Here is a 15,707-nt window from a genome sequence, read left to right as displayed (position 1 = left end):
TGGAACTAGAATCCTGCTCACTGCTGTAAGCAAAGGGCACAGTGGAACAGTGTGGTGAGAGGTACATGAAAAAAGGCCTGTCACTGTCCTGAAATGTTGAAGTGGCAGTCAGATGCTGAACTGACAGTACAATCCCATCGACAGCTGTAACTGCATAGAAATATACTGTAAAATAGCAGGAACACCTCAGGATAATGTGATAGGCTCCACATGATCCTACTTCAGCTTTCTTTAAAAATAGGTGCTGGGTCCCAAATAAAGGAGAAAAGAGATATAAAATTTTTAAATAAAATTAGTATATAATATGAAGATTTCTTGAAAATATTTAGAAACATTTTAAATAATGGTAGTATTTCCAGTCACTTTTATTCAATGACAAACACTAAAAGTATGCTGAAGATTAAAAAAAAAAGTCAGAAGGAAAAAGTCAGGAAAATTTCCACCTGCAGGTGAAACTGACTCCATTGCATGGGAATGCATTTCACCTTCAGCTCAATAGATCAGAATTTTAACTCAAGTCCATTTCTGCTTGGTCATTTTAATGTCCAATACTATACATTCAGATGTTTTCACTGACATTTTCTCGGCTCTTTTGCCTTTTCACTGTGGCAAAGGTCCAATAAAACAGTATTGCACAAATGAAAAAGTAGGTACCTGGGAGGACAAAACAAAAAGGTGGTATTAAAAATTAAGAATTTGAAGTGTACAAAAGTAAATGCATTGCTTCCTACAGCTCTTTATTTGTAAGAAGTTTCTCAATGAGTACACATGCATTTACTATATTTTCTTGTGACAGTACCGGTACGTGTTCCAGAACATTTTTGCCAGATTTATATAGTACCATTAAACATTTGTATCCAAGAACACACTTCTTACTTTCAAATAATACATCTGGATCCCACTGAGTTTCCTAGACTAGCTTCCATGCATCCTATCCAAATACTGAGTCTAAGTTATAGGGAAACTCATTTAAAAACAATAAGTCATCCCATTCTCAACATAATTGGAATATGAGCCTGTGAGTAATCATAGAGAAATGACATGCTTTTAAACAACTTTCAGAGAATTTTCCAGCAGACTTTGTAAACTGATAAAATTTGCCTGAAAACAATTTTTTTTCTTACATATTACAGCTGGGTCCCAACCTTTCACTTTATTTATTTTATTTATTTATTTATATTTATATTTTTATACCGCCCTTCCCTACGACTCTGGGTGGTTTACATAAAACATTTTTGAACATTCACATAGAACACTATCAAAATCAATATCAAAAATCAATATAACAATATAATAATAACAAAATATCAACTGGAACAATTAGAACGGCACTTCAACAATAATTTTACAATCCCTCAGTCGATTCGTTCCCTCAGTCTGGGGGGCACCTGTAGGTGTTACGGCTCAGTCGGCCCCACCAAATGCCTGGTGGAAGAGCTCCTTTTTGCAGGCCGTGCGGAATTGTGGAAGTTCCAGCAGGGCCCTGATCTCTTCGGGGAGCTCATTCAACCAGGTGGAGGCCAGGACCGAGAAGGCTCTGGCCCTTGTTGAGGCCCGATGTGCCTCTTTAGGGCCAGGGATTCGTAGCCAGTTGGAGGTGGCAGAGCGTAGAGCTCTTCTGGGGGTATAGGCAGGGAAGCGGTCTCTCAGATACACTCGGCCCAGACCACGTATGGCCTTAAAGGTGATTACCAAAACCTTAAGCTTAATCCGGAATTCAACTGGGAGCCAACCAAGTTCTTGAAGTACCATCCGGATATGTGATCTCCATGATGTCTTAGTGAGAATCCTGGCTGCGGCATTCTGCACCAATTGTAGTTTCCGGATCAAGGATAAGGGTAGGCCTGCATAGAGCGAGTTGCAGAAGTCCAGTCTGGAGGTGACCATCGCATGGATCACTGTGGCTAGGTGCTCTGGTTCCAGGTAGGGCGCTAGTATTTTGGCTTGGCGGAGGTGGTAAAATGCCAGCCGTGCTACCTTCGTGACCTGGGCTTCCATTTTAAGGGAAGCATCCAGGATCACGCCCAGGTTCCTGGCGGAGTGAGTCGCTAGGAGCTGCACACCATCCAGGATGGGCAGGCGCGCTTCCTCCCATGGTCCCTTCCTACCCAAACACAGGACCTCCGTCTTTGCAGGACTGAGCTTCAGACGACTCTGCTTGATCCATTTTGTCACTGTTTCCAGGCATCTGGCTAAAGATTCTGGGGGGGGGGGGAGTCAGGGCAGTTATCCATCAGGAGGAAGAGCTGGGTGTCATCTGCGTATTGGTGGCAACCCAGCCCAAACCTCCGCACCAGCTGATCAAGAGGGCGCATGAAGATATTAAATAGGATAGGAGAGAGCACTGCTCCTTGTGGGACTCCACATGTGAGCTGGTGACGGCTAGATACTCTCTCTCCTATTGCTACCCTCTGTCCGCGACCCTGGAGGAAGGAGATCAGCCATTTGAGGGCTGTCCCTGTATCCCAGCGTTGGCAAGGTGGTGAGCTAGGAGCTCATGATCGACTGTGTCAAACGCTGCCGACAGGTCTAATAGTATCAGCAGCGCAGACCCGCCTCAGTCCAGTTGGCGGCGGAGGTCATCCGTCAGGGCGACTAGCGCTGTCTCCACCCCATGGCCAGGCCGGAAGCCCGACTGAAATGGATCAAGGGCTGAAGTTTCTTCCAGGAATGCTGATATTTGGCCCGCAGCAGCCCTTTCAACCAACTTCCCCAGAATCGCCAGATGCGAGACAGGGCGGTAGTTGTCAGGCTCCTGCGGAGCCAAGGATGGTTTTTTAAGCAACGGGCGTACCACTGCCTCTTTTAATCCCTCTGGGAATTCTCCTGTTGAAAGGGAGAGGTTGTTTTTAGGAGCCACGATGGACATGGGTCTAGAGGGCAAGTGGTTTGCCTCGTTGTTGCTAGCATCCTGTCCACTTCATCTAATGAGAGTCGTCTGAAGTAACATTGTTCTCTCCAAAGATGGCCAAGGAGCCTCCAGTTCACTTTCTGTGTCCAAAGTTGGAGGGAGGTCATGGCGGAGAGTCGAGATTTTGTCTGCGAAGTCCAATTGGCTATTGTTTTGGTGCCCTTCATCAAGGGCGGTGAGAGATCAGACTACCCTAAATACTTGTGCTGGGCGTGAGTGCGCAGACGCGATGATAGTCGAGTAAAAGTTGCGTTTCACTGACTTCACCGCCATCTCATAGGCTCTTAACTGCATTCTGTAAGATGCTCTCGATTCTTCGTCGCGAGTCTTCCTCCAAACTCGCTCTAGTCATCTCAGTTCCCGTTTCTTCTCGCAGAGCTCCTCGGTGTACCATGGGGCCTGCTTGAGACGGGGTCGGAGAGGACGTCTCATCAATGGCGGCCAGCAATCTTTCATGCCAGTCACTGACCAGTCCATCTAGAGAAGTGCTGGGAGGCATTGGGTCCCGCAGAGCATTCAGGAATCCAGTCGGATCCATAAGTCTCCGTGGGCGAGCTGAAATTTGCTCGACGCCCAAGTGAGGGGGAGGTGGCAGCCTAAGCTGGGTCTTCAGGGTATAGTGGTCCGACCATGGCACGGCAGTAATTGTAACCGGATCCACGCTCAGCCCTGCACCGAAAATCAGATCCAGGGTGTGACCTGCCTGGTGGGTAGGGCCAACAACAAATTGCGAGAGCCCTAGTGTCGCCATGGCCGACACCAGGTCCAGCCAATTGCCAGAGGGTGGCAATTCCGCATGGACATTAAAGTCCCCCAGGATTAATAGTCTAGGAGACTGTAATGTTCAGGCGGCCGCCGCCTCTAGCAGGTCTGGCAAGGCATCTGGAGGTGCATTGGGCGCGCGATACACCAGCCAGATGGCCACGCTCTCGGTTGTACCCCACCCGAGGCCAACACATTCAATTCCTGGAATTTTCGGCACAGAGAGAGCCCTGAAGGAGATGTTGTCACGGATCAGGATTGCCACACCCCCTCCCCGCCCCACAGTCCGTGACTGATGGTGGACGGAGAACCCAGCCGGGGTTAGCTCTTTAAGGGCGACTGTTTCGCCATCCCTGGTCCAGGTTTCCGTCAGGCACGCCAGGTCTACCCCCTGCTCTGCGAAATACGCTTGCAGGGTGGAGGCTTTGTTGTTGATGGACCTGGCGTTGCACAACCTGGCGTTGTTCTTTATCAAAGAACATTCCAGAATGGATCTATCTAAATTGAAAAAGGCTTAATTTTTTAACTGCAGTAATTTTAATTAAAGGGTAGTTCTTTTAAAACTGTTTGGACAATCTACTTTTACCTAAAAATTGTAAAACTAACTTTAAGCTGTGTGCTGTTTTTTGCTATTACTGGGTTTTTAATGTCTATGAGTTTTAATGCAGACCTTTCATGGTGTTATGTTTTCATAGTATTTTATTTTGTTTCCAGGCAACACAGAAATTTTTCTAAACTCACTATGAAACAAATTATCAACAGCAGGTTCATAGAATCATAGTGTTGAAAGGAACATCTGGTCCAACCCTGTGCACAATGCAGGAACCCACAACTACCTGACCACCCACAGTGACCCCAATTTCATGCCCAAGTGATCCACCCAACAAAAATCTCCGAATCCAACCTCACCTGGAGGAAATTCACCTACCATCACAGAGTGGTGATCAGCAATTTCCTGGGTATGTGAAGAAGGGCCACAAAAGACAAACACTGACACATCCATTCCTGCCCACCCATTCACAATCTGCCTAAGTTCATAAAATCAGCAGTTCTGTCAGATGACTAGCCTCTGCTTAAAAACTTCCAAAGGAGAACCCACCAGCTCCAGAGGAAGCCTGTTCCACTGAGGAACCACTCTGTCAGGAACTTCTTCTGGATGTTTAGCCGAAAATTCTTTTGAATTAATTTAAACCCATTGGTTCTGGTCTGACCCTCTGGGGCAACAGAAAACAACTCTGCTTCATCTTCTCTATGACCGCCCTTAAAGAAGAGAGTTATCATATCTGTACAATTTTTTATATTGCGTTCTAGACTAATGTGAAGTTCTAAGCTGTTCTTGCTAGGGCAGAAGTGGGACATGGCATAGGGAGATTTCTCTCTTTTGCTTTGCTGTTCTGTGTAACTCCGGGTCCCATTTGGAAAGCAGGTTCTATCACCCAAGACAGGTGGTCAACTGACCCATGTACAGAACACACAAATATAAACATTTACTACCAAAACAGCCTCAAGTTTCTATTACTGGCATTTACCTTTTAGAAACTGGAACAAGGGCTTCTACTTAGAAGCAAATAGGACATTTCGCTGTTGCTGCAAAAGCCTTTATCTGCATGTTACCAGTTACAGTAGGCAAAGTTCAGAATTCCTACTTTAAGCACGGTGTCAAGGAACAGAATGCCAATAAGCATTCATTGCTTTAACAAAGTTGCATACACATTTAACAGAGTATTTAAAATATTTCCCTCTTACCTTAACTAATGAGATTTTGTTATCCCTGTTGTTATATTATGTGAAAGTGTTGTAGGAGCTGAAGACTCATCTACTTCTAGGTTATCAAAAAAGTATGCCTACGATATTGGAAACAGAGGGGAAGGAAAAATTACAGTATAACAAGCACAAAATAATTTCCACTGCATTCTATACAGCCGTAGAGACTCTTATTCCCACTTGATAACAATCCTAATGATCCTTTCACTATCAGTAGTGCAGTTAAACAGCAATAAAAAATAAGTTTTTTCACACTCTGGACTTCCATGGTACGCTGAAAAATATTAATTTGTAAAAAAAAATTAAACTCCAAACTGCTCCCAGCAAGGACTAAGTATGTTCACTGTGATCTAGGAGCCACAAAATGTTAATGATTGCTAATTGTCAGTTGAAGGGGGTGGGCATGATGAGGGGTACTTTTTTGCTCGAGATCCAAAAGAGTTTACAGGATCCTGCAGGGGAAGAATTATTATATAGCACTTGCAGCAGTAGACTGCAGAGGGTCAGAGCTAGATTATCATAAACGCAGAATTCATGGTTACATGGTGGTGGTGGTGCGAGAATCCCTCACTATTTAAGTCCACTGCAGGTATTTAAATATCTCAGCATCTATACTTCGGGCCATTTCGCACGGCTTCAAAGTAGCAGAATGGTTGCTATTTGGAAACGCTACTAATTTGCCATAACCCACGACGTCGTAGACAATCTGCAACAATCCTGAAACCAATCAGCAAAAAGCGCTTCGTTGTGGCGCTTTCAGGGGAATCCAGAAAAGTGGATTCACCCTCCGGATAGCGATACACTCCTGCAACCAATCTGCAACAGTAGCGCTAAAGACCTGTGCGTTACCATTGTTGCTGGTTCTTCAAAGTCCCTCCCCCTGGCTCTCTCCTCCAAACTTCCGGCGAAGCGATCGCCATTTTTTTTTCTCCGAGCGAGCGGGGATAAACGCACCGGCGAGCCTCTTTCTGTTTAGAGGCTTCCCTGGCTTCAGTCCTTCACCTTTAGTCACTAAGCACAAACCACTGAAAAGCCCGTTTGCTGAAATAAAGTCCCTTTATTTTTTACAAATAAATCCAGCCGAAAATCGGGCCCGTGAGAGGGGGGAGGGATTTTTTTTTTATCACTCGAGGCAGCGTGCAAACGATCATACAATCAAACGACAGCTCACATTAGGCAGCTGGATGGGTCTCTCCGTAGCAACGAATCTACCTAGATTCGTTGCTATGGGTCGTTTTTTTTTTTAAAAAACCTTTCTTAAAGGGAAAGGGGCTGTTTGGGAGCATGCTGACGGCTGCCCATTGGCTGCTTGACGGCCAGGGGCGGGACGAGCTTGGCAATAGCGCTTCCTTTCTAGCGATTTCTGCCGAGACCGGAAGCCTGTGGGAAACGCTAAAAAACGCAACTGATTCCACTACAAAGGCAGGTATGCATAACAACGAATTCCACTATTTTAAATGGCGATTTTTCATTCCGCAAACAATTTGCAACAAAGATCCCTGTGCGAAAAGGCCCTTCATTTTAAAAATCCCAATTAAACCCCCCACCCCCTCAGCATCTGTACTTTGAACTGTAGGGGAAACTAATCCCAGGGTAAATTACATACTGACGAATTGTGAGGAAACAGAAGAGTCATACCAAGAAACCAACAGCAAGCAAAGCGTGAAGAAGCACAACTGCCACAATTGTAGTCACTGCAATCCTTCGATTATCATCTCTAACAGCCGGCCAAAATGTCATTGCTAAAACTGATCCTGAGAGACACAAAGCAAATATGACCAAAACCCATCGAACAGCTTTCAGTGGAATGATCCACAAAATCTGCAAGAAAAAAGGAAGTCAATTATTGATTACAAATCCAGTGCTTCCTGGCTCTAAACAAATTAAGTCCTGTAGCACCATTATATTTGGATCACCTATCAGAAACGGTATCAAACTCTTGCCTGCAGCCTAAACATGAACATGTTCCCAATGCTGATATCATTCTTCCTGATTTCAGTGAGTAAAAATATACTAGCAGCACACATAACCCTCTTCTATATTTTACCAACTGAACATGTTTTTAATTCAGATTTCTTAATTCAATATTACCACTCAGGCTACAGTGTGGAATTGCTACAATTTGGGACAGCTCCCAGGACTTGTGAAATAAGCCTCAAGCCATTTGTATCTCCTACAGATCCATTTTAGTGGAATGAGCTTCATGTTATAAATTTTCTCAGTTAAACTTTGGTTGCAGAACATCAGTTGCTTTTAGGTACTCTATTCATACAGCATTGACTCAAGATTCCTTCTAAAGTTCTTTATGTTGTACTTACTGCAGTTGGAATATAAATGAAGAGCGAATAGCCATAAACACACACAATCTCAAGAAATGAGTAGGAGACAATGTTCATAACTTTGTTGTTTCTCCACATAAGGAATCCCCAAAGTGCCAGAGGAACCAGCCATGCATAAGCATAGATAGCTGTTGCAGCTATGGACACTGTAAAGAGATTTATTTTAGCACCAAGGACCATATGAAGCACAATAAGGATATGACAGTGCTCCTATAGACTGCAAGCTATACAGGCTAATATTCAGGCATATTACTGGGTATTTTGTTGAAACTGTACTCAACTTTAAATCAGCACTTCAGGCTGTTCCCACTGCCTAATACATAAAAGTACCTCAGAAAGAGGGATCAAATCCTAAGACAGTTATTCTTGAATTCCTGGGCCCCAAAATGCAATATTCATACACAATCAAGAATAATCACAAGACATAAACATACAATTATTATGGTGTCAACCAATTTTCTCTGTTCATATCCTAGACCACTTCTTGGCTTCACACATCTAAGTTCCCTATCCAGATGAGTAAGATTATACACAATGTATTTGTCCTCCCTTAGGGAGGAAGCATACACCTTGGCCTTGAAGTGCTTACAAACTGTATTCTTCAAGAGACACATCATAACCTTCTGTACTACAGCATTATCCCCTTTCATGCCTTTCATCTCATAAACAATTCTTTTTTGACTATAGTTAGATCAGTCCTTCTCAGCCAGGGTTTCTTAATGGCCCTGGGTTTCCTGAATGGGTGGAGTTAATTTTTATATATTTGTAAATTTTGTTAAACATGTATAGGGTGATATGACCATATATGATACCAATGGCCAAAGATGGACCTGGAGATGGGAAGGGGAGGGGTCTCAGGTGAGCATGTCCACAGCTATCCTTCCCAACCATATTCTGCACAATTGTGCCACTTCTGGGGTTTCTCAAAGCCTGAAGAATGTTTCAGGGGTTTCTCAGCGGCAAAGTAGTTGAGAAAGGCTGAATTGGGGGGGGGGGGGCGGGGAACAAGCCTTCAAACCTGTGTGGAATAGGTTGTACCAACCTTTTCTGAATTCAGGCACATAAGGGTAATGCGGGTTACCAACATGGATGAAGAATTTTGAAAGATTGCCACTGATAGCAATGGCAAAGACTAATGTTGCACAAATCCAAAAGGGACCTTGAATGGGGACAAAATAGACAATAAGTTATTTTTACTAACTTATTTCCATTCAATGTAAAAGTAGATCAGCAACCCTCTTATGAGATTGTTAGTATTTGTACATACCATAAAGGTCAGGATTACTCCGTATGTAAAGTCTTACAAAGTTCTTCCCTGGTACAGGAAAAACAGAACCTTTTATTCTGTCCAGGACCTGATAAAAGTAATACCAAGCATTTGAATGAAGATACACAAAAAACATCCTGTAATATATTTTAATCTTGAATTAAAGAACACATAAGCATTGGAGTTTTGGAAATGGCACAGAAGAATATATACAACTCCTCTTCTGCATCCTTTCCATGCTGCTGTATTGTTTTTTTCCTTTCTTATACTCCCCATTCTGTTTTGCTGACTGTGATCCACAGGTGTACAATCATTCAAAAATGGGGCAGGGAGGGGAATGGTTGAATACATACTACAGGAAAATTATTTCCAAAAGGGTGTAGAGGTGCTGTTCTCTGAATAGCAGGATCTGTGTGTACAATCCCTGATATGCAAAGCAAGCCATATTAGTTACTAATTAATCATACCTAAAAATAGAGGCCAGAAGCTACACAATTATGACCACACTTTCACACCTTGAAGGGGTAGGGAAAGGAAACACCAGTCAGGCCCTCGTTAACATAAATGGTCCCTGTAATTTCTTGTGTTACAGGCACAGGGATAGGGTAGAACAAGCATTGAGTAGTTTTAGATTACACACACCACCAGCTCTTCCATATTTATGGGTGTGTGGGGGAGGGGAACAGAGAAACATACACACTTTCTTAATAGAGACATCAGATCACAAACCTGGTAAGTATCCACATCAAAAAATGTTTGGTAGTACTCAAAGGTCCAGAAGGGGGCACTTTTCTTCTGTCCAGCAAGTAACTGAAAAATAAATAATAAGACTACAATAATACCAATGCAGCTTGGTGAGCAGTAGCTTCTAGTCTGGATAGCTAGGTTTGATTCCCCACTCCTCCACATGCAGCCAGCTTGGTGACCTTTGGCTAGTCACAGTCCTGTTAGAGCTGTTCTTACACAGCAGTTCTGTCAGGGTTTCCTCAGCCCCCACCAGTCGCAGGGTGTCCGTTGTGTGAAGAGGAAGGGAAGATGGTTGTAAAGTGAGGTATAAAAAACAACTCTTCTTCTTTATTCAATATTATCAAATCACTTTAAAACCCAGACATTTTTGAAAGCCTAGAAAAAATGGAAAATACTTGAATTTGAAAGCAAAATTCTCAGCAAAATCTTTGCCATGTATTCTACGCTACAGCCTGTTAACTCTGCAAATTTATCTCAAAGAAAGTATGTCTGCAGATTTTTTGGCTAAGCCTCCACCCCACCCCACCCCCAAACACACACACTTCAGACCTTTGGGAAACCTTCAATGAATTCCCTCTTAGCCAGGGAATGAAAATATACTCCATGTCCTCTGAGGAACTCTTTGCTAACCAAAGTGTATCCACAATACCTATTCAGTATCCTTTGTATTACTGTCAGGCATATCATATATATGTTCTTTATTCTGACATGCAGTCTCATAAGAAAGCTAGCCAGGCAAAAATGTCTGGGTTTTAAAGTGACTTGATAATATTGAATAAAGAACAAGAGTTGTTTTTTATACCTCACCCTCTTCCTGTGTGACCCTAGAATAACAAAGCATCCCACTGACACGGTATTGCTACTGGGAAAAAAATCTTCCAGTAACTGGAGACACATCAGGCTGCTGACAAGATTATACATACTTGACATAACTTGATTTTGCAGCAGTGCATTTATCGCATAGGGAAAATTCTGAAGTTAATTATCCCTTGCATACAAGGAAGTCCTAGGGAAGTTATTCATGCAAGGAACCTAATACCATAACAAGAGTGAACATTTTCTCAACCCAGCTCTGTACTAGTAAGCTTGCATGACAAGTGAATAATAGTAACAGAAGAGCTCTCCCTCCCATAGGGCAACCCACATCTGTACTGCACGAGGGATCCAAGACCCTCAACTTATTGCTGGCATGACCTTTCTGCTGCCTAGCAGTCTCACCAGACAAGGATTCTTTCTCATGGATGCTGGAAACATCCATCCACCATAATCTAACCTCAGTCTTATCAGAATCATCTGTCCCCAGCAGCTCATCATCTTCCTCTCTCCCAGAGTCTTGCCGATGTCCATGCTGCTTCTTTGGTTTTTCACTAGGCTCATCAATTCTTATTGTGACAGCATCCGGATTTGCTGCCAACAAGTTGGCTGCATCATCAAATTCTGAAAAATAAATATGGCCACCAAAGGTTTAATTGAAAAGATGCCTTCAGTTGAATCAGACTATGTACTTTTGAAAGGCTACACTGGTGCTGTGTAAACAAAGAATTTCCTTTTCCGGATGAGAAGTACTGAGCTACTTTCTCCACTGATTTATGTGACAGCTGACTGATCACAGACATATGCTTACCTAAGGATTGACTCTACCAGACAGGCTTGAACAAGTGGCATACAGTAGGAACTCTAGTTCCTAAAAAAAATTTTGTGAGTTCTTAACTCTACACTTTAGGAACCAGCCCTATATTAGCGGGTAGATACAAAAGAGATGTATTTGGGGGACAGATAAAGATTTATTACACTTGGAAAGTCTGCTTTGACTAGCAGCAGGGCAGAGGAGGAAATGGCTTTGCTGAAGAGTAGGAAATTTCCCAAATAGCTTGGTTTCCTGTATGCTTTGCTGCCATTTGCCCTGTATTGTAGCAACCCAATCATAATTGGGCTGTTGACATGAATAAGCTCTACCAGGAAAAGGTAGTATATAAGTGCACTGGAATGTAAACGTTAGATTGTAAACCTAACTGTAAATGTTGGATTAACCTCAGGGATCCAGTGCAGAGACCATATAACAGTTATCTAAGGTTGGCGATTTGGAGGAGAGGCCATCTAGATCTTCTATGCCCTGGCCTCAACAGAATGCCTTGCAAAAGAGCTCTGTCTTTCAGGTCCTATGGAACTGTTATAGCTCCAACTGGACCCTCGGCTCTTCAGGGAGCTCATTCCACCAGGTAAAGGGCCAGGACCACAAAGGCCTTGGCCTTGGTTGAGGACAGGCATACCTCACATGAGCCAGGGATCACCAACTTGTTTAAACTTCAATTTACCTTGAAACTTAAGGTCATCCACAGTTGCCATTCATGCAGTAGTGTTGATGTACTGAAAAGTGATAAATAGCTGAAAAAAGAAGCAAATAAATATTACTTCCAGTGTTTAAAATATTTACTAATGGGTTAAACTGCATCTCTGAGCTTTGAAAGTGGCCTGCAAAGAATCCTTTAAAAATTGTTAACAAGATTGGTCTAGGTCATCCAGATTACAAATGTGCCACAAGGGGGTTAACAGATTCAAACCAACAAGCATTGCCTGAGTAACAATAAATAGCTAAGCAGATGAAATCCCCAACTGGAGAAACAAAACAGATCCTTAATCTTTATTCTGTCCAATACCTAGTTAGTAAAATTGTGATTAGAATACAAAAGGAAACTTAAAACCCTAGATGGACCCATTTGATTTTTTTTGAAGTCTGATGCAATATCTTTTACCAACATTATTGTTGAACTATTTTGCAGCCAGCTTGGTGACCTTTGGCTAGTCACAGTCAACTATTTTGTTAAATCAACAGCCACTAACTAACAACATTATCAGTTATTTTTTTAGGGAGCGTGGACAGTATTCATGCAGGGGAGGATGCCTCCACCCATTAAGTTTCAAGTAGTCTCCATCTCCATCTCCACAGGTAATAAAGCTTGTTTAGGAAAATGAAGAGTTGGTTCTTATATACCGCTTTTCTCTACCTGAAGGAATCTTAAAGCGGCTTACAGTCGCCTTCCCTTTCCTCTCCCTACAACAGACATCCTGTGAGGTGGGTGAGACTGAGAGAGCCCTGATATCACTGCTCGGTCAGAACAGCTTTATCAGTGCTGTGGCAAGCCCAAGGTCACCCAGCTGGCTGCATGTGGAAGAGCGGGGCTGGCCAGATTAGAAGTCCACACTCTTCACCATTACACCAAGATGGCTCTCCATGAACTTTTTACACGTGTTGAGGGCTCTGAACCTGGGTCTTCCCTGCCCAATACAGCTGTATTCCTTGGCCATTACAGCCATATTACCATGGGGGAGGGGGGAGGCAAGACCAAACGTTATGGACCAAACCTCAGGCTGCCACATCACAACTGCCTTCTTGCTACCAACCGGTAGGCCTTCTCGGTCTGGAGGGCGGGCATGAAATGTTTCGTTCCCTAGTGGAAGGCTGCAAGAGTCCGGGATGAGTGGCCTTTCTCAGAGACTCCCTAAACCCAAACAAAGAAGCCAGCTCTTATGGCCACAGCCTCCTCCACCACTATCATGCTCGAAATCATTCCCTCCCTGCCGGAATGGGTTGAGAATGGTATAACTCTGTCAGGCTTGCCCTGTGCAGCCGTAGGCGCCAGACCCACTGAAGTCTGCAGGGTCTCCTCTTCTGCCTCCCGAAAAGGCGCAATCCGACGCGGTTGGCTTGTTTCGGCAACGAACCGCGCGCCGTGTCCACTTCCAGTCCCCAGCGCCGACCAGAACCGCTCCGCTCATGCGGGGACAGCAGCGAGGAGGGCTGGAGGGGGCCAAGGCCTTCGCCCAGACAAGCGGGGGGGGGGGGAACCCCCGCTCGGCCACGTCACTCGGAGGCTTGGGGCAGCTGCCGGCCGCGCGGGCGCTGGAGCCGAGGGGCCCCGGTGCCGCAGGACGCGGGGCGCGAGAGACCGGGCGCCATCCGACCCCTTTTGTCCCTCTGCGGTGGGAAGCGACCCCCAGTGAGCCAGGCCGCGGCCGAGACCTCCCCTCACCCTCTCCGCAAGGCGGCGCCATCACTACCTGCCGGCTGTCAAAGCAGTGGCGTCGACGGAGGCTGCCTCAAAACGCCTGCATTGCCGGAAACTGCCGGGACTGGGCTGCCGCGTTGCTTCTCCTCCCATCGCCTCCTTCTTAAAGGGACAGATCTCCTTAGCAGGAGGAGAAGGGGGGGGGGGGCGACACAAAAGGAGCCTCGCCCGCGACAAAGAGCCGTAGGCCAGGAAATCTAACGCCGTCTGCCCAGGGTTCCAGGACGCTCCGTTTGGTTTGGGCCGCAACTAATTGAGTCCAACAGCAGCTTCAAGACCAACAAAGATTTATTCAAGGCGTGAGCTTTCGTGTGCAGACTTCAAAACTCACGCCTTGAATAAATCTTTGTTGGTCTTAATGCTGCTGTTGGACTCAATGTGTGTTGCGCTGCCTCAGACCCGCCCGGCTACCCACTTGAATCCAAAAGTGATTGTCAGCTTGGTTCCCGTCCCCTCCCCTCCCCTCCCTCCCTGCCAGCTGCTTCTGCGCCTTTAACGAAAGTCTGCCGCGCGGGCATTCGGGGTGCCCCTTCGCACGGCTCGAGCCCCTTCCCCAAGCAGATCTAGCTCCTGCCGCTTCGGTGTTTTGCAGCCCGCGCAGGGCAGTGTCATCAAACGGCTCGTAATGGCACGAAGACACGAGCCGGTTCAGAAGGCTGGCGACCTTTTATTACCATAAAGAGCAGTGACATGAACTCTGACTCGCGACAATGTCTGACGGAAGTTTTCTTCGCCCATAAAGTGCTGCTGCTGGACTCCTTTTAGCCCGTGGTAAAGTGGGACGTGAAGAAACTGAAAATGCGTCTTCCTTACCATACAAACACGAACACGCCATTTCCCCCCTCTCAGGGAGTTATGATGTGGCTGTGTGTGGATGCCGTGACACAGTTTACTAATGTAACAGAATTCACTTTTGCTTATATATTCCTACTGTTATGATGGTCAGTTCTTAGTCTGATGAAGGGTGCTTGCACTCGAAAGTTCGCGCCTTGAATAAATCTTGGTTGGTCTTAAAGGTGCTACTGGACTCTGATTTTATTACGCCATTTTCTGACACAGTCTTTGGCCCCTTCCCAATTGCAGGCTAGGTGGAAATTCAAAAGGCATCTCTTACTACCATTTAATAGACATGGCTGTTGAATTTGGCATGCTATTCAGCCCTTAATGTCACAGGAAACTGGAAAGGTGAGAAGAAATTTTTTTTTATTTCTATATTATGATTTTTAAAATTATTTCTTTAAAAAAATTGCTTGCAGCTTTAATACTATTGTGCCCGATACAAGGCCCTTAGTGTTTTGTTTTTTACTTTCCGTTATGGCAAGGCAATGTATCACAACCCTGGCACACACATAATTGTACACCTCCCTCCCCAAGTATGGTGTATGGAATTCTGCAGCTTTTAGAAACACTATATACACACCTGAATAAATAGATATTCACACTATTTAATGCTACAACTAAGTACCAGGACATCCAGATGCTTACATTGCTTATAGTCTGCCTTTCTCAACTTGAACTTAAGGTGAAGTACACAGAGAGAGTCAATACAATCAACAGGATGGGACATGCAATGAACAATGCAATGCAATAGGATTAGGGTTATAAAGCCAACCAGATGTCTTAAAGCAGAACTCAAGCAAAGCAGATGTACCAGCATAACACAAAAATTACATAGTAGGATCCCTGTTTCAGCAAGCTATACCACAGTCCCTAATAATTTATCCAAGGAACTTTATTAATCATTTTGTACAGTGCAATCTTTTGCCTGCATTAAAAAGCCCTGTTGAATAATTCAGCTTTGCATAGTTTGCAGAAAGGCAAGATAGGGGGAGTCTTCCCTTTTTTTTTTT

The 15,707-nt window shown here is 44.5% G+C and overlaps 1 protein-coding gene across 6 annotated transcripts; it reads right to left on the bottom strand.

Annotated features, from left to right (window-relative positions):
* Positions 1 to 349: 349 nt before the first annotated feature.
* On the bottom strand, positions 350 to 14,112 carry YIPF1 (Yip1 domain family member 1). 6 transcript variants are annotated; one of them, XM_077333669.1, is made up of 10 exons: positions 13,850 to 14,112; positions 12,106 to 12,175; positions 11,064 to 11,227; positions 9,773 to 9,853; positions 9,044 to 9,131; positions 8,819 to 8,935; positions 7,756 to 7,922; positions 7,076 to 7,258; positions 5,420 to 5,517; positions 350 to 654 (listed from the first exon to the last, which is right to left on the bottom strand). In XM_077333669.1, exons 2-9 carry the CDS (start codon positions 12,134 to 12,136, stop codon positions 5,425 to 5,427), a joined length of 924 nt encoding a protein of 307 aa, XP_077189784.1. In that variant the 5' UTR covers positions 12,137 to 12,175; positions 13,850 to 14,112; the 3' UTR covers positions 350 to 654; positions 5,420 to 5,424. The 6 variants fall into 6 exon arrangements, with proteins under 6 accessions (XP_077189784.1, XP_077189788.1, XP_077189785.1 ...); XM_077333673.1 differs by lacking the exon at positions 13,850 to 14,112 and adding an exon at positions 13,822 to 13,844; XM_077333670.1 differs by lacking the exon at positions 13,850 to 14,112 and adding an exon at positions 13,410 to 13,809.
* Between the last annotated feature and the right edge of the window lie 1,595 nt (positions 14,113 to 15,707).

Source organism: Paroedura picta, chromosome 4 (genome assembly GCF_049243985.1).
Source record: "Paroedura picta isolate Pp20150507F chromosome 4, Ppicta_v3.0, whole genome shotgun sequence".
Lineage (NCBI taxonomy): Eukaryota > Metazoa > Chordata > Lepidosauria > Squamata > Gekkonidae > Paroedura > Paroedura picta.
The sequence above is the reverse complement of the archived record's forward strand: the minus strand, read 5'-3'. Positions and strand labels throughout refer to the sequence as shown.

Excerpts from the sequence above, each read along its gene's own strand:
- YIPF1 (XM_077333669.1), bottom strand. The coding sequence starts at position 12,136 with ATGGCAACTGTGGATGACCTTAAGTTTCAAG. Across the intron at positions 9,132-9,772 it reads TTGATGTGGATACTTACCAG|GTCCTGGACAGAATAAAAGG; the intron begins GTTTGTGATCTG and ends TACTTTTATCAG. Across the intron at positions 7,923-8,818 it reads TGTGCCTGAATTCAGAAAAG|TGTCCATAGCTGCAACAGCT; the intron begins GTTGGTACAACC and ends ATCTCTTTACAG.